Genomic DNA, 18,484 nt, shown 5'->3' with positions numbered 1-18,484 from the left:
GCAAGGGCTTCATTGTTGCTGGAAGTGGCTTTTGTGTGTGCGGGGGGGGGGGGTTAACTCTGGGGCTGCCCTTTTGGGGCCTTGTGGTGTGGTTGGAGGGCGAGTGTTTGAGATCCTGCCTGGCGGGCCTGAGTCGCCCTCCCGCCCTCTCCTCACCCACCTGAGCTGCTCCTCTTCCTCCTTGTGTGCCGGACACAATGCTCCTTTCATGAGGCAAGGCGTAGTTTTGGGCGGCAAATGGAAAAGGCTCCGCTCGGTACCAAAAAGGATGGAATTTTCCCTGGCACTGGCTGCGAGGGGAGGCTTCTTAAAGCGACAGCGCAGCCACTACCGGGAAGTGTCAGAAGATCAGGCTTTCTTTCTCCCTGTGGCTCCGAGGCAAGGGCTGCTCGCTGTGGTTGTTTTCCTGGATGAATTGCATAAGAACATAGGAAAGGCTCTGCAGGATCAGGCCAGTGGCCCATCTAGTCCAGCATCCTGTTCTCGCAGTGGGCGACCAGATGCCTGTGGGAAACCTGAGCAAAAGAGCACTCTCTTCTCCTGTGGTTTCCAGCAGCTGATATTCAGAAGTTACTGCCTCTGATGGTGAAGGCAGAACATAGTCATTATGGCTAAGAGCTGTTGATAGCCTTGTCCCCCATGGATTTGTGTAACTCTCTTTTAAAGCCACCTGAGTTGTTGGCCATCACTGCCTCTTGTGGGAGTGAGTTCCATAGTTTAAAGATGTGCTGTGTGAAGGAGTAGTGTCTTTTTCTGTCCTGAATCTTCATTCCACTTCATTAGATGTGCTCGATTTCAAGTGCTATGAAAGAGGGACTTCTCTGTCCACTTTCTCCATGCCATGCATAACTCCATTTTCTTCTACCATCCCTTTCTTGCCTTTTCTCTAAACCAAAAAGTCCCAAACGTTGTAACCTTTCCCCATAGGGCTGTTGCTCCATCCCTTGGATCGTTTTGCCTTTTCCAACTCCACCATATCTTTCTTGAGGAGAGGAAGTGACTCCAGGTTGAGCTGATTGACAGCTGGCACTGAGAATGGCCGCTCTCACTTCTCCTTGCCATGGGTGTGGGTGTCTGCTCCCTGTCAGCCTTCCATTGAGCAAGCACCCAAAGACAACGCCCTCCCTTCCTCTATGTGCTGGGCAGGAGAGAAAGGGCAGCTGGTCTAAAGAGTGGGGGGGGGAATCCTATTGGTTTAATTTCTATCCTGCCTCATTGCTAGGGCTCTGCACCCATTTCAGGATATGAAATGCACAGCTAATGAGAAAGCAATACCCTGAGACCTCTGCAAAACCACCTACAATGGCCACCTGGTTCTACCAACAGGCATCTCAGATCCAAATGCCTTTCTCTGTGATGCTCTGGCTGGGGGGTGGATACGGTCTTGAAGGCACAAAATGGGAGATTCAGGCGCTGAGGACTGGTGGCTTGTGTGTCCTCCCTTCTTCTGAGGAGCTGAGAGTGGAGGCTTCCTCCCTGTGAAGTAGCATCATTGAGAGGCCTACCTGAGGCTGCCCAATGAGCCTCAGGGCTGAAGAATGATTTGAACTGGCCTTGCTGGGCTTCACTGGGAGAGGAGGAAGCCGCAGCTCCTTCCTGGCACTTTGCCAGCTGCCTTTAGGCCTCCTGGAGCAGATGGATGGGCACATCTGAAGTTTTCTTGGGATCTCCAGCTGGGTCAGCAGGCTTTGTGTGCCCTGAAGATCCCTGCATGTTCCTTGAGCATCTTCTGTCCTTGGCCCATGGGTGGACTCTGTTTGCTGACCAGAATGGCAGTGGTGGGGTGGGGAGTTCTTCCCAGCCTAGCTGTGCTCCTTGGACATCTGCTGCAGAAGCGCTCTGCCAGAACCAACGTTTTGGCCAGGCAGCCCCAGCAGAGCTCCAGTAGGAGAGGCTGTTTGGGGAGATGGAGGGTGGGGTGCAAATTAGTTCAGTAAGAGCCAGCCGGCTACTGCCTTGGCTGCAGCAGCTCCCAAGTCCCTCATCGGATGCATCGATTGCAGCTCCAGATTCCCACCCACCCGCAAGGGACGCTTTGTTCTCAAGCCTGTTCTGGGCACAGGTTTACAACCCCCCCCCCAACCTGGAGGCTGATCCCATTTCTACTGTGTGAGTGCAGCAGCTTCCTTCGAATGTCCTCTCGCCTGCCAGCCAGGCAGGGAATGGGGCCTTCCGCCAAGGCTCTTGAAGCAGCCAGCATCTGAATCAAGGCCGGACCCAGAGCAGGGGGTGTGGCTCAGAAGAAATCTCTCTCTCTGTGTAAAAACAAATCCTCATGTGGCTGCACCAATTGAGTGTGAAAACAAGGGGCCTGGAGCCTTTTGGGCTGCAGTGTGCAAACAACACCTCCCCCCCCCCCCCGCCCCTACAATCACCACCCTTGTTCTCAGGTTGCATCAAGAGGTTCTTGTTTAGGGAGCCCCCCCTTCTCCCCCCCCCAATGCTTTTACAGCTCCTGCAAAGGTCTGTGACTTTGCTTCTCATTCTGCCTGGCCCCAGGCAGGGATGCTGGAGCTGCAGCCACAAAGAAGTCATTCAGAAGGAAGCCAGTCCTGATTTCTGCTCCCTGCTCCACACAAAGTAGTAGCAGGATCCAAGGAGGAAGTTGTAAGGCTGGATGGATGGATGGGCTCCTCGCTGGAAAGCCAACCTCATAGACGGCTTCCCTGAACTGTGGCCAGGCTGATGCTGGGAAAGAGTTGTGTGGGCAACCATGTTTTGGGGTCCCACGTCCTGTTTTGCCCCTTCCTCTGGCTATCCCTGTAATAGTAGTGCCTCTCCTTGCAAGCCAGCTGGCAAAGCTTGTTCTGCTGGGTGCACAAGGCTTCTTTCAGAAAGGTGCCTTGCATCTCAGCGATTGTCCTCTTTAAACCCTCGAGTGTCCTTGACTAGCCTGGAGGGCTCTTTCCCCTTCCCTACCAGAACTCCCTCCCAACCTTCTATTCTTGTTGACAGACGGCTAGCATGTAGGCTAAATGAAGCTACTGCTTGATGGATTTGTACCCAGTAGGGGCATATGGAAGGTCCCAGGTGTCTACAGCACCCTAGAGAACCAGGGCCAATCAGTGTAGACAATCCTGAACTCCACAAACCAACTTTCTCTGCTCTCTTTCCCTCATCAGACAGCTTTCTCTGACCCTATTTCTCCCTATGTGTTCCTGTGCACCCAACCATTGACTAGAGTGGTGCTTTTCCCTCGGCGACTGCTGTACTGTAGGGAGCCACTGGCTGAAAGGCTCTGCCAGAGAAAAAAGGGGCCTCCCCTTCTTCCTTTCTAGGAAAAAGAGGCAGGAACTCTGGGATCGCATCCCTTGCTTTTGCTTGGAAAGCTCTTATACCCCAAGCCTGTGCAAACTGACAAGGATTGCCTTGGCCAGAAAGCCTTTGGCCTTTGTTTGATTGGCCACCATCTTGATTTGATTTATTATATTTCTATGTCTCTTTTCATTCAAATGAATCCCAAAGTGGCTTACAAACAATAAGTAATTAGAACATGATAGAACATATTAAACATCACAAATACAGGCTCCTTCCGTTCCCTGAGGGCTCCCTGCTCCTGGTGCCCAGAAGGTGGAGGCGGAGCTCTCTCCTTCCTTTCCCCTCTGCATCGCTTCTCATCCATGTTAAGCCTTGGGCTGCCTTCCTCTTTGCTGTCTTGTTCACATCGCTCCAGGCATGTCCACCCTGGGGCACTGGGGAGCCTGTCCAGCAGCTGGAACTTCCTTCCTTTTTCCTTCCCTTCCTTGCTCCTGCTCCTGTTGGCCTGGCTGCTGGAAAGCGCAGGTCCTTCTCATGTCCTGGCTAGGAATTCCCTGCCAAATGGGAGCGCTGAGGCTCCAAGCGGTGCAGCGGAGGTAGTGAACTGAGGAGGCCTTATGTAAGGCTGGGGCGGCCCCTTCCCCCAAATGATAACAGCCCGTCCCCCCTGCACACAAGCTGGCTTTGTGTGCGGCCGCAGAGGGACCCTCGGCTGCTGCAACAGCAAGGTCCCTTTATGTGTGCCTGGGCCATGGGCCGTGGTGGAGGGGCCCATGCGTGTTTATTTTCTTAAAGAAAGCAGAGGGAGGGGAAAGTGGTGTTCGCTGCCCTGCCTGGAGACACAGGCACCTTGTCTCTGCCAGGGGACAAAAGGGCTCTGTGCAGCCTGCAGCAGGAGCAGAGGGCTGCCAAGGTGGGGCAGTGGGGAGAGAAAGGGGCGAGGACAGGCTCCCTGCATCACCAAAGGCATGCTGGTGGCCCCTTGGCTGGGCCTGGCTCCTTGCGGCTCTTCCCAAGGGGAGATGGAAGGCCAAACCCTCCTGCTCCTCTGGCTCAAAACTTCCCCCTCCCTGACTCTGCTGTGCTGTACTTCACACACCAGGAGCTGCCACCACCACTGCGGACAGAGAGGCTGGAGCCCCGTGTGCAGCTGGTGAAAGGGAGGTCCCCAGGCAGCTCAGGTGTGAACTTTGGGGGCCTGCCCAAGGCGCCTGGCCCTCTCTCTCCAGGGGACGAACATCAGTTGCTCTTTGTCTTCCTGCCCTGGGTGCTGGGGAGGAGGAATTCCTTCTCCCATAGAGGGGCGCAGGTCACCTTGATGCCAGCCTCCTCTCGGGGCATTTGTGCTCCTCACCTTCCTTTTCAGCCAGCACAAGGAGACTGAGGGTCTGAGGGCAGATTTGGGCCTAAGAAATGTGCTGGGGAGTAAGTGCAGCAGCTGCTGCTGCAGCAGCAGCAGGAAAAGTGTTGGGCCTGACCCTGACTGTTCTGCTGAGCATCTTCTGGGCAGAGCAGGGATGTAGGTTCAGCTCCCTCATGTTGGAAAGCCTTTAATGTCACAGAGGAGAGTTCCCTGTGCTGCTCCCTGGTTACAGAGATGGTTCTGTCATCCGAGGTGGGGAGCAAGGTACCCAGCATATGCTCCTGCCCTCCCCGGCCCCCAACATTACAGTTCCCTCTGCTGAGGGGCTAAGCTCCAACTCTGCCACTGGAGGGATGGTGTGATTAAAGTGTTGGGGTGAGGCTAGCTAGGGCTGGAGTGCTAGGGAGGTCTAGGGAACGAGGCTGCCCGACTGCCCCCACTTGCTTGTGGGCCTGTGTCCACCAGGGCCACTCTCCCGGTGTAATGGCTTTCCCCCCTCTTGTCACTCTCTGTACCTCACAGCGGAAAACAAGCAGCTGACCTTGAACCTGCAGATGGAGAACAAAGGCTGCCTTGTCTCTGGTGGGGAGCTGACCATTTTCCTGGATGGGCCCAGTGTTGATGTGGGAAGCTTGCCTAATGGCAACATCGTGACGGAGGGTGAGTGTGGCAGGGTGGGGTGGGGGAGCCGCCTGCCACTAGGGCCCTGGGCAGCCAGCAGGGCCTTTGATGGAGGTATGTCCTATGAAAGACGGGAGCTGAGGCAGATGGGTTCAAGCTGAAGGGGGGGGTGGGGCAGGCGGGTCTGAGCCAAACCTTCCCTGTACTCTAATCCCAGCCATGTGTGGTCTGGTGGCAGGGAAGGGGAATCACTCTGTAGATGTGCAGAGGCAGTATTTACAGCATCATCTCAGGTCCTTGAGCCCAGCTTAGAGAATGGGAGCAGGTTCCAAACTCTCAGACTCCAAACTGAGCCCCAGAGCAAATGTTGCTCTTCAGACCTTTAGTATCTGAGTTGTTCTGAGCAGAATGGAGAGGAGCTCTTGTGTCCAGGGAAGTGAACCTCATCTGGCAGGCATTCAAAATGTTAACAGGCCCTCCCATCCCAGGGAGGCCACCTCTCTTCCGTCCCAAGCTGCTGGTCTGTCTCTTCCTGCTGCCCCCCCCCCCCCCCGGAAGGGACCCGGGTCTCCTTCTCCTCACCCATCCTAGCTGAGTCTTTCCTGAAAGTGAGAGGAACTGCATTTGATGGGATGAGAGAGAAGTTGAGAGATTAAACCAAAGATGCCACAACACCACTGGGCAAAGCTGTGTTGTGGATGTTGCCCACCAGCCTCTGCTATAGTTGCTGAATCTTCAGAGGTGGCAGGAGAGCTCAGCTCTCCAGTGGCCCCTGGGATCATCCAGCTTCATGTTTCTATGAGGACTCCCATGTTTCAACTGTCATAATAATCTGTATCATTTGCTATGGTTTGCACCCCTCCCCTCCACCTCAGTTCCAGATTACAGCTGCTTGTATATATACAAAGGCAGGCTTAGAACAAGCAGCTGCCTCCATCCTTGTCCAGCCATCCCTCCCCTTTCCCCACAGCTGACTGGCTGTTGCCAGGGCTTGGCTTTTGGCCTGCCTGCCAGGGTCCTATTCTGACCAGTTCTTTGCTTCCTTGTTCCTTCAGGGTCCCAGGCAGCTGGGAGAGACCCCTGTGGTCTGGCCTCGTCCCCAGAGAGCAGGCACCAGGCCCCCAGCACCAACTGCTTTGGCGGCAGGTCCAGGTAAGGGTTCCCCTCTGCTCTGCCGTGGCATTTTGGATGGCTGCAGGTGGCCACTCTGGAGCCTCTGATGGTCAGCACACAGGGCAGGGTAAGCCATGATGGAAAGAGACAAAGAAGAGGACAGGGAGATTGGGAGGTAAGCCAGGACAGAGGCAGGAAAGAGGCCAGAAAGGCCTGGGTGGGCAGGGGGAGACTGGGAACTGCCTTGCAAGGTTATGAGGAGTCAGGCTGGGCCATGTGCATGTGGGTCAGAGTTGGGAAGACCAGGTAAGGGCTACTGCATCCCTCTGTGGCAAGAGGAGCATTTAGTAGCAGGGGAATTGCAGCTCCAGGACATGGTTGGTAGTGGGCTACATTTGGTACCCTTGCTCTCTTGCTCTAGCACCACCCATTATCTGGTGTGTGGAAAGTGCAGGCAATCATTGAGGGGTACTTTGGCTTTAGAGCAAAGTCCCCTGGAGACTGATAGTTCTCCTTCTCCTTCCAATCAGAGCCTGCTGACCCTGGCAAAAAATGCTTGCTCTGAGCAGCTGCCCAGAAAGCAGGGCAAGGGGCTTGCCAAGGGGGCTCTGCTTGGCCCTTCCTTCTACTCTCTGGCCACAGCTGTGTTGTGTTTGTGTACTGTTGCCGGTGTGGTGCTGAATTTAGCACCTCACTGGCAAGGGAACCATACTGCTTCTCCCGAGATGATGGGTGGCCAGCCAACCTACCAGCTTCCTTCATCAAGTTCCATTCTTCCCTGCATTGTAGCACTCAGCCCCGTATCCAGGGAGGACTCTTCCTCAGTGTCCTTTTTCCTCTGGCTGCTTCCTTGTGCCTTCCTGGCTCTGTTTGTGCAGGGCCCCCAGAAGCCCCCGAATCCTCCACCAAAAGAAGTTTGATTCCCCTGAATAAAACATATTGGCTTCTGCAGATGGGAAGAGCTTTCAGGGAGTTGAACTTTTGGCCCTCACCAAGCTCCTGGAACGGCCCTTCCAAACAGACACAGGCATCTTCTGCAGCCTTCATGTGGTTCTGCTCAGAAGAACTTCCTCAGAAGAGCCTGGCTGGTGGATCACCTAGTCCAGCATTCTGGGTTCCACAGCAGCCAACCAGCTGCCCCGCTGGGAAACCGACAAGCTGGATAGGAGGGCAAGAGCACTCACAACATTTTAGGCTTCTCCTTGATGCCATAAGATCTAGAGACTTGCTTCTTTTGAAAAAGGGCAACGGTGTAAAGAACTTTATGCCCCGAGGGGCACAGCAAATTCTTGCAGTCTTGGCTCTGCAGCTGTTGGATCTAATCAGGGTGCTGGACAGATTCTGGGTGAGTTCTCTGGAGCAGTGAAAACCTCAGTCTGTCCCATGATTTCTCCGTTGGACACACGAGTGGGCCATGAGCCTTCCTAGGCCTTATTTAGTCTCCCATGGAATGGGCAGCTCTTGCAAAGGAAAGTTCAAGCTGACCTTTGGATCACAAGACCCTTTGCAGGGATGGCTGAGTGATGGGCCAAGAGGGTCTGGAGCAACCTTGATTTGCATCCTGGTCTCTCCAGGCAGCTAGCTGCATGACCCACTCTAAGGGTTAAGCCTCCACTTCCAGGGGAAATAAGATTATTTATTTGTTTGTTTGTTTGTTTGTTTGTTTGTTTGTTTGTTTGTTTGTTTATTTATTTATTTATTTATCATTACTACTACCGACATTGCTGGTCGGAGGCAGGCAACAAGGAGTTTAGTTTTTGTCCCTGGCCTGTTTCTTCATTGTTCTGCAAAATTGGGCCCTTGCAGGAAAACTTTGATGCTGGGATGCCAAATTCCCTAGTGAGCCGCACTTCCCTCCCTGGATGGCTGCTGTGAAACTGGTGTGGGTGGGATTAGCTTCCATAAGCAGCCGAGGAGCATCTCAGGGCGATTCGCAAACAGGCTACAACAAAGGTGCCTGCTCTCTCATTTTCGTGCTGTCTCTGATCAGAGAGGTTCCAAGGTGACGTGTTTGGGGTGAGTGTGCCCCCTCCCCAATCTGTGTGTCTTGGGAAACAGTTTCTAAAGAGGGAGAAAAGGGGATGGGAGGGGGGACCTTGGGCTCCGTTTTCAGAAACAAAGACTTGTGGCTGGTGGTCCTCCCTCCTGTTCTACCACCACCTTTTGCACAGATCAGAGGAATTTCTCAGCCTTGCGTTGCCCACCTAGCTGTTCCCTGGCTGAGGAGGGCTGGCAACACCACCCTGTGACCAGGATCAATCACTCGTGCCTGTTTGCAAAGTGCTTCCTTGCATTTGCACAGCAGAGTTGGGCCCTCTCACTGCTGGGTCCCCTCATGGGCTGCCCCTCCTCCACTGTCTTTTTCCTGCTTCTCCTTGGGCGGGGGGACAGGGGACCTTCTCCTTGCTCTCTGCTCTCCTTGGTGTCCCCTTCCCCATTGTGCCCCCTTCCTACTTCCCTGAGTCCTTCTCCCAGTGGGGCTGCTCATTCCTACCAAGGTCAGCTTGGTGCTGGCTTCCTTTCCCCCTCATGCCCTTTGCTCCTATCCCCCCCCCCAACTGCACTTGGAGAGAAGCCGGCAGGAGGGAGATGCTTAGACAGTGTCTTGATCAGCCAGCATATCCTGGGGATCCTGTGGTTCTGGTTGGCCACTGTGGGAACAGGATGCTGGATTAGATGGGCCCTGTTTGACCTGACCCAGCTGCTGCAGGGCCCTTATTGTAATCTCGCCTCCTTGACTTTGAAACAGCCTGACTCTCTGGACCCCAAGCCAGAATCTCTGGAGCTTTCTCTGCATGCGTGTTGGAAGTGGGGATTAGGGCCTATTACAGGTCGTGCCTCCCCTCTCTACCCAGGATCAGCCCTGCTCCCTGCCCCCCCATTCACTCTACTTATGGGGAAACTGCCCCATCGCCTGCTGTTCCCAGCCTGTTCCTCCCACTGGTGCTGCCTGCCCCCTTTTCCAGGCTCCTATTTTAAGCAGCTGCTGTTCCCCGTGAGCTCTGCCATGTGACCTCCTCTGGTTTATTTCCACACGTCTATTAAAAGACGATGCCAAGTTAGGAGCCCCGTAGGAAGACAGCCTTGGCAGGACGGCTAATTTGGGCCTACACGACCTGCGCAACACAGCGGAAATGGGCAATTTGGGTTTCTAAAAAACACCCCTGGAGGTCCAGAGGTTGTTTATCCCCAGAGGGTGGGGTGGGGAGCCATTCCTAGTGATGTCTGCGCAAGTCCTGTGCCAAAAACCTTACCACCTCGCTCTGCGCGGACTAATATGAAACTGTCCAGGATTTTGTCCTGGTTTTGCGTTGTTCTTCTAACCCTTAATGTATTTCTTTAAAAAGAAAAAAAATTCAGACAAGCACATGGAAGCTTAATGCAGGTCCAATAAACTTGCTCTCCACATTTTGCACATTGTGTAAGAGCACTATGAAAACAGACACATGGAGCGTTTCCAGCTGAGGTGGAGGTAGTATTATAGCAGCTAGAGGATGTCAGGCTAGGATTGGAGAGGCCCAGGCTCAGAATCCCACCCAGCCGTGGAGCCCCCAGAAAGACTCACCTCCGCTGAATACTAGTTGCTGGGAATCGCAGGTGGGCCGAGTGTGGCTGTTGTACTTGGATCCAGCTTGCAGACTTCCCATAACAGGCATCTGGTTGGCCGCTGTTAGAACAGGATGCCGTACTAGATGGGTCATTGACCTCATCCAGCAGGGTTCTACTTACAGACTTAGAAATGTAAACGTTCTTACATTCTTACGAACTTGGGCCAGTCATTCTCTTTCTCAGCCTCACCTACCTCACAGGTTTGTTGTGAGGATAACATAGTATGACTTCCATACACTCCTGCTGTGTGCAGAGATGCGGAATGTCTCAAACCAGCGCAAACTCCTCTTGTCTTCTGTTTTCCTCCTGGCATGTTTCTAGTCCTTATGTCTGTTGACAGAAACCTGATGAAACTGCAAAAACCTGGGTGGGGTGTCAGGTCCCTGCAATGTTTGCTTACCCTCTCCCCTCCATTCCACTTGCAGTTGTGACTATTATGTAACTGTAATCGCCATGATCTTTCAACTATATGTCCATGGACTCAGTTTGCATGACTGATCTGTGCTATTTTGGTGCAGGACGAGGTATGGAATGTCATGGAGAACAGGCCCAGCCATCAGCCTTCCACCCTCCTGTCTACAAGGAATATAATGATCTGTGAAAACTCAGGAGACACTCCTCTCACCTCTCGACTGTTTCTTTTGCAGGGCACACAGACATGTGGCTGGAGTGGCCAGGCAGAGCACGGCCAACGGGGAGCAAAGCCCCAGTCCCAGAGCCCAGCAGCAGCCAGCAGGCAAGACCCAGAGTGGCACAGTGAACGGCACAGGTGAGAGTGGAGAGAGAGGAGGAGGTGATGGTCTCTCCTCTGAAGCTGTAAGGCCAGCCCTGTGTGCCACCTCACTTGTGCTCTCCCACGTGCATTGATATAACTTTGAGGTGCTACCTGTAGATGAAAGATTATCTCCCCATGTCACTTCCCCAGTTTTACTTGACCGGCTATGCGCTACAGACAGAGGTTGCCATTGGGGACACTCTGGGCCCTTTTCAGGGTGATGGCGACGGACAGGGAATGAGACCTTGGGGTCCTAGTGGAGAGCTTGATGAAGATGTTGGCCCAGTGCGTGGCAGCTGGAATTGATACTAAAACGGCCCATGCTGTTATCAAAATCTATGATGCAACCGCATTTGGAATGCTGTGTATACTTCTGGACGCTTCACCTCTGAAAGGATATTGTAGATCTGGAGACCGTTGGGACAGGGGCAGCCAGAATGATCAAGGGGATGGAGGAACTCCTCTGTGAGGAAAGGTTGCAGCATTTGGGGCTGCTTAGTTTAGAGACAAAACGAGTAGAAGGTGATACAAAAGGAGTTTCTAAAACTGCACATGGCATGGAGACATTGGGCAGAGAAAGGTTTTTCTCCTTCTCTCAACACAAGAACATGAGGCTACCTAATGAAGCTGGATGGTGGAACATTCAGAACAGCCAGAAAGAAGGACTTCTTCACACAGCAGGCAGTTAAGCTATGGAATTTGCTTCCCCAATAGGCAGTGGTGGCCACCAACTTGGATGGCTTCAAAAGAGGATTAGACAAATTCAGGGCAGGGTTACAGCTGGCTACTAGCCCAAATGGCTGTGTTCTGCCTTCACTGTCAGAGGCATCTGGAAACTGCAGGAGGGCAGAGTGCTCTTTTGCTGAGGTCCTGCTTGCAGGCTTCCCACAGGCATTTGGTTGGCCGCTGTGAGAACAGGATGCTGGGCTAGATGGGCCCTTGGCCTGATGGCTCCTGCTATGTTCCTAGGAGGCATCAGCATCCCCTCAACTCTGCCATAATCGCTCCCCTCTCTTTCAGTGAATGGTGAACCTGCCAGTTCCACCCTCGATGTCCCTGAAGATGAACAGGCTGTGCCACCTGAGGCTGTGTCAGGTGCGACCTCCAGCTCTGGCACAGCTCATGACTCTCCAAGGGCAGGGGAATCTGCCCCCAGCTCAGAGGCCCAGCCTTCTCAGCCAGCAGCACAGACTCTGGAGGTGCTGCCCTCTGGGTAAGTGGTGTCCTGATCTCTGTTTGGGCACCTTGGCCACGGCATGAATGCCCTTAGCCAACTAGGGGGAGGTTGGGATGGGTCACCAGGGAGTTGAAACCTTTAAAAAGTATGTTCTGAATTAGAGGCTGTTCGCTAGGAGTAAAGTTTATCCTAGCGGGAACTCCTGCTCTCTTGTCGCTTCCAAAGTTCTCTCTTTCTAAGCAGAATGGGGCCCCAGGCCTACCTCACAAGACAGTTCCAGTGATTACTGTGATCATGTCTGTGAATCCCCTTCTGCATTTAAGAAATATGAATGCTAAGTATTATCATCCTTAGAGGAATGTTACAGTATTTTTGCAAGACCTGGAGTTCTAGGGAGGAAGGGGACTGGCTGTGACTGAGGTCCAGCTCTGAGGATGCCTGATCTGGGAGCAGAATCTGGATTACCAGGGTTACGATTCAGTTGTGAACTCGACAGTTGTGGCTCCTCAGCTGCACCTGTTCTCCTTCCTTCCATCCTTTCTGGTCCTGCAGTGTGGCTATTTCTGTTGAGCCTTCCAATGCCCAAACACCACCTCCTGACTCCTGCATTTCCGATGAAGGGAGCCATCTGTTTTCCTTCTGGCCTCTCGGTTCAGAGTCTCATGTGTGTGTTTGCATCACTTGCAGGTAATTGGGGGGCCAGCAGCTCAGAGCGCCTTTATGCCGGGCGTGTGAGCGCTACTGTTTTCAGGCCTCAGCCACTTCCTGTTTGCAGACAGCTGGAAAAGTCCAGGGCGTCTCAAAAGACTCTTTCTTCCTGCTGGAGCTCTCCTCCCTTCCTGCTCACGTACTGCGGTGTGCCTGGGGTCCAGGAGGCAAGGGGGGCACCTGACGCCTTTATGCAGAGATGCTCCTGAAATGGAGGGCGCATCCCACAGCCTACAGCCGAGACACCATTCCTTTAAGGATCCTGGTGCTGACGGTCCCCTGCTATATAGCGAGAAGCTTGTGTGGGTGTTGGGTGGGGACTGCGCTGTGTACAAGCCAAGTTTCCCCTGCTTCTGTGGCTGAGGGATCTCAGGGCCTCTGGTGGGGCAAGTCCACAGGCACTTCCAAGCCCTGGTGTGAATGCGCGCGCATGCAGGCCGCTTCCAGCTCCTCCTGTTGGCAGCCCGGCAGTGTTTTGCTTGGCTGCGTCGGGCGCCTGCTTCAGGCCACTCCATTTGCATGGGCATAAACAGGCTTGCCGGGAGGTAGCCCATCAGAGGGGCGGGGGTGCTGTAGGCTGCCTTTATGCTGCTCTCCCTTAACATCTGCACTCAACGTGGCAAGCACAAAAGCCTCTCACATACATACAGCTGGAGAGGGGAGTGCAGGAGGCTGTGGAAAGCCATCGGACTAAACTGTTCCATATGTGGGGTGGGGGTGGGGTGTTCATGTTCCTGGGAGACCCATGACATGGCCCTCAGTGAGGAGGACCAGAAGGGGTGCTGCTGTGCAAAGCTGGGATCCTTGTGGGGAAGGGGCATCCTGCTGTCACACACAGGCTCTCTTGCTCACTCCCTCTCCCTCTGGGCTGATGGCAGAACAGACACCTCCTCTCCCCCCGCCCCGCCCCTCCCCGACCTGCATCTGGTTCCTATCAGCGTTGCTCCTGCGTCGGGGACAGCGGCTCTCATTAACACGGCGGCGTGTACACCAGTTCGCGCCTCGTCTCGTGCATACAAAGAGGTGCATTATGCTCCCTTGCAGCAGGCGCGGCCTGTGGTTCTTTACGTAAGGCAGGGCGTCTCGCTTGGACGGCAAGGTGACCTCAGTACTGCTGTTTTGCTACCAGCAAGCCTCGTCTCCATTCAGAGCAGAGGTAGCCTGGGAGGATGGCAAGCTGATTGCCTGGGCAGCCACCTTCCTGAGCCACGTCTTGGCTTTATGGCATGGCAGTGCCCTGCCCTCTGGAGTGGAAGGCATTCCTTCTTGCAGATTGGTGGCCATCTATGATCCTCTGCAGAGCCTTCTGGAGTTTGGCTGGGGATATTTAAGAGGTGCATTCTGCATCTCCACAGTAACATCGTCTCATATATCCTGTTTTGTTTTTTTAAAAAATAAAGTTTCTAGCCCTTATGAGTTGTTGTTGTTTAAATGGCAGACTGTTCTTCGTGAAAGTGTTGCCCAATCAGGGATTGCTCCTTAATCGTGCTGTGATTGGCCAAAGCAAAACAAAGATGGGATGTTATGTGTGCCTGCTGATGCCTTTTGGAAGCTGTAGGTCCTGCAGAAGTTGTTGGGGCCCCCAAACCTTGACATGCACCCTTGGATCTGGCTGGAGTATTGCTATACAGTTGGAGCCAGTGGGTGCAGAGGAGAGGGTCCTGTGCCTTTGCTCATAGGGCAGCTTGAGTAAGCCACTGTGCCTACTTTACAGGGCTGTTGGAGTCATAGACAAAGTGAGAGTCACAAAGTTCTTCATGCTCTGGAAAATGCTAGAAATAAGTAATAGCAACAACGGTTACCTTGGCTCACAAAATGGGCCCTCCGTCCCCTTCTCACTCTGTGTCTTCTCTCTTTCTGTCCTTCAGGTGGGAGCAACGAGAGCTGCCAAATGGGAGAGTGTATTACGTGGACCACAACACAAAGACCACCACCTGGGAGCGCCCTCTTCCGCCAGGGTAGGTGCTCTGACATGAGCATGTTTGCAGGATCTGGTCTGGAGATACTCAAAGGAGGGTGGCTGGGTGTGCTGTGGGAAGCAGATGCTCTTCACAAGATCCTAACATATGTGATAACATATATATACACACATACAGGCACTTTATATATCTCCGAGGCCATAATTCTAGGGCAGGCTCAGTGTTCAGCTGCCCAGGGCTTGCAAAGACAGCTGGAACAAGGACAATCTGCTTGATTGTTTTCATTACAAAAGTGCACATTTTGCTCTTTGGTCCAAAGGCTTTTAGAGCTACTCGCTCTTAAAAAAAATGCAAATAACAGCATTAATTAGTTAAAATAGCAGTAGTCGAATAGTTGCGAAAAGCACACCAGCTTTGGAGCACATTTAAATCAGCTTAAAGGTCCACTTGGCATTGGAAAGAGAGCAGAGTGTCTAGCGGTCAAGCCGCCTCGGGGAGAGCATTCCACTGCTTGGACGGCCCTTTCCTTCCTCACCTACCAACTTTGCTTCAGAAGATGGGGGAGCTTGGAAAAGCATCGGCACTGGGCAAGGTAAGAACTAACACCTTGAGCTGTGCCCAGTGCAGATGCTTTTAAGACTGGCCAGGTGTCTTCCATATACCTGGTCTCAGTTGCCATGTTCTTTACTAGTCAAAGTTTCTGAGTCTTCTTCAAGGGCACATGGCCAAACAGTGCGGTACCTGAGCCCAGCTCACTCTCTTTCCAAGAGGAGCATCAAGCTGGCGCTGTAGCCATCACTGGTGAAAGGGGCTTCAAGCTGTGAAAATTGCTTGGGGTTCTAAGGACGGGGCTGGATTTAACAGGACATGCCCCCCCCATATCCTTCAAACCTAATCCTGTAAGGGGAGTGCAGCTCTGGCCAGAGAAGGCCAAACTCCACCTCCCAAATCTGTTACCCTAAAGGGGTGTGTGGGTTGAAGAGGTTTAATTGCTTGGATATTGGCAGAATTATGGAAGAACATCTGGGGTGCCTGAAAAAGGGAAAATTCTTCATCCAACCCCAAAAGCCACCTCTGGCCCAGAAACAGTCCTTGGCAAAAGAAGTTCCCATGATGGTAGAAGAGGATTCATCTGCCACGTATGTGTTTGTGTGTGCGAGAGAGAGAGAGAGACAAACAGAAAGATTAGGCTCTTCTTTCGCCCCTGCAGCTGGGAGAAACGAGTGGATCCCCGTGGCAGGTACTACTATGTGGACCACAACACTCGCACGACCACGTGGCAGCGCCCCACCGCTGAGTACGTGCGCAACTATGAGCAGTGGCAGAGCCAGCGCAACCAGCTTCAAGGAGCCATGCAGCAATTCAGCCAAAGATTTCTCTACCAGGTGAGGGTATTCCCAGCCCCAGCCAGCCAAACTGCACAGAGCGGCTCTGCCGCCTTCCCACAGCCACCAGTCCCTCTGCTAGGCTGCAAGAGTAATGCTCTAGGCTGCAGAGAAATAGCTCAGGAGAACTGGGTACCAGGAGGGCCTGCATCAAAGATGCCTACTAATACCTGCTGGCATCTACAGCAGAAGAGACCCAGAGGAAGAGCTGCAAGGGGACTTGGTTAGCTTACAGACAGGCCCCTTCCATAGCCCCTTCCTTTTGCGGCTTTGGTAGCCGTTGCCTGCTGGCTGCCTCGGTCCTGCCCCTGCTGCGGTCTAGTGTTGCTCTGGAGCCTTCCCTTGAGGGCTCTGAGAGCCTGATTCCATTACTAATATCGTTTGTTTCATTGTCACTATCCGTAGGCAGCCCTGTAACAGAGATCCCAGGGCAGCTTACAGCAAGTAATAAAAGACAATGAAACAGTATATATTGAGAAAGGAGCAACCAAGAGTAAAACATGAAACTGAAAGAGAAGGCCCTGAGGTTTCCCTCCTGGCTGCTATTCACAGGGCCCCCTGCCCCTTAGTGAGGCCAGAAACAGGCACAGCTCTTGAGCTCATGGGGCCCTGCACAATCCCTCTGCCCAATGGCCCTGTAAGAACACCACTATTCTGTGTGTAATGTACCCTTAAAGAGGCATTGTGAGTGTGGTGCCTGTGGCTTGGAGTGTGGAAAGTGGCCGGTTTTCATTTAGGCATGAGCGACTAGAAATGTCTGGTTGAAATTCAGGGGATTGGGGTAAGGAGAGACTGTGTTTCCCTAGTCCTGTGAACAGATCTGGTTTGAGGCTCCCTCTTTTGATTGTCAGTACTGCTGGCAGACCCCAGTCTGGGTGCACTGCAGGGTCAGGACTTGTTGTGAGAGCCTGCTGGCCTTCCTTGGCTTGGGAACCTGCTCCCCACTCCACAACGCAGGAGGCACAAGACCCTGGCAGCACCGTGGTGGTCAAAATAGAGGCCTGCATCTTGTTATTCCCTTCTGTTGGGCCGATGGCTTATTCTCTGCCTCTACAGCCACACCACAGCCGACCACACATTACAGTGTGGAGAAAACTGCTCTTTGCCACACCAGAGCAGCTCCCTCCATGTGGAAAGGTGTTCAGAGGGCACCATTGTTCGCCTTGTAGTGACTTTGCTGGCCAGTAATGGAGTTGCTGTTCCCAGGAAGGCGACCCCAGCTTTTTGAGGGGTGTGACAGGAATGGGACTCTGAGTGAAAAGTCTTTTGACGTGAGCCTCCGGGTCCCAGGAGTTCTGTCTGGCCTGGCTTTCTCCAGAGACGCGTGAGGGAGGGGGCCTAATCTAAACAGCGCGCTGCTGAGGAACTGTCTCCCCCTCCCCAGCTTGCCCAGCAGGCTTGAAATGGGTCCCCCGGCCCAGCCTGCCTGGAGTTGGATAAAGGTGCTTTGTATGGGGCCTGGACCTGTGGGGGGCTGTGGGGGAAACGCCTGTCTGTGCGGCATGAATGTTCCCTCAGTCCGTGAGCATCTCGCGCCCGGCCGTTGGGTTTCACGGTCCTCTGTGAGGGAGGCAGGGCAGGCAGGGAGGGAGGGGAGGGAGGAGGAGGAGGCAAGCAGCCCGCAGGCCCAGCCAGGAAGCTCTGGGCGTGGACAGGGCTTGTGGGAATGATTTCATTGGAAAGGCCTGCAATATTCCCCCCCCCCCCCCCGGTTGTGTGTGGTTCTTGGAGGAGGTTGGAGGTGGGACTGTGGTGGGGCTCTCAGTCGCCTCAGCCAGCACAGGGGCAGCAGCAGCTGCTTTCTTGCCTCCCTCCCTTGCCTGCCTGCCTGCCTGCCACCTGGGCTTTTGCAGCTCCTTCACTCCTGTCCTCTGCCCCAAGCCGCACACATTCAGGCATTTGCTGTTCCCACAGTTGGTTGGGACGTGTGTGCTGTTGTTTTTTTAGCCAGCCTTGGCGGGCGGTGGGAAGAGAAGGCAGGGTGGAGGGCAAAACGGCTGGACCCCATCCTGCCTTCCAGCACTCTCTCTGGTAACCCCCGTGGTGTTTGTTTTGCCCCCTCCAGTCGTCGGGTGCCCCGTCTGACAATGACCCGCTGGGCCCCCTTCCTCCTGGCTGGGGTAAGTACTGCCTGGCTTCTTGGGCTTGGGGCTGACCTTCCTGCTGCTTGTACTGCATCTGCCTTTGGTGTAGGTGGGGTGGGTGGACTTCTCTTCCTTAATGCTGAGGGCAGGCAGGCACGAAGAGTTTGTGTTACTCGGCCAGCGAGACCTGCCTGGGCTCTGAGTTCAAATCCTGCTACCATGGCAAAACTCTCTCCCAAGTCCAGCAATGCTTCTGCTGCCGGTGGTGCATTTCCAACCCTGGCTTCATTTGTTTCTCTTTCTCTTATTTGGAGGGAGGGTGGGAGCTGCTCTCCTCCCTATGTGGTTGGGCTGCTTCTGCTGGGCTCCCCTTGGAGCCTGCCTTGTCCCTGCTGCACCTGGGGGAGAAGGGGAGGTGATGCTAGGCAGCACAGGATATGGAGAGAGCTTGTCCATGGTGGAGACACTTTGG

General features: G+C 53.8%; 1 protein-coding gene across 2 annotated transcripts in view; it reads left to right on the top strand.

Annotated features, from left to right (window-relative positions):
• The window catches only part of WWP2 (WW domain containing E3 ubiquitin protein ligase 2), a 35,631-nt gene that overhangs the window by 5,196 nt on the left and 11,951 nt on the right, over nt 1–18,484 (top strand). For both annotated transcript variants that reach the window (XM_028739833.2, XM_077931656.1), the window contains exons 5-11: nt 5,144–5,281; nt 6,298–6,394; nt 10,612–10,733; nt 11,760–11,952; nt 14,493–14,582; nt 15,754–15,928; nt 17,994–18,048. In XM_028739833.2, the coding sequence (XP_028595666.2) occupies nt 5,144–5,281; nt 6,298–6,394; nt 10,612–10,733; nt 11,760–11,952; nt 14,493–14,582; nt 15,754–15,928; nt 17,994–18,048 (870 nt within the window). The remainder of the gene's footprint in view (nt 1–5,143; nt 5,282–6,297; nt 6,395–10,611; nt 10,734–11,759; nt 11,953–14,492; nt 14,583–15,753; nt 15,929–17,993; nt 18,049–18,484) is intronic.

This window comes from Podarcis muralis, chromosome 7, assembly GCF_964188315.1.
Source record: "Podarcis muralis chromosome 7, rPodMur119.hap1.1, whole genome shotgun sequence".
Taxonomy (NCBI): domain Eukaryota; kingdom Metazoa; phylum Chordata; class Lepidosauria; order Squamata; family Lacertidae; genus Podarcis; species Podarcis muralis.
Note: the sequence above shows the minus strand (reverse complement) of the source record. Positions and strands in the feature narration are given on the sequence as shown.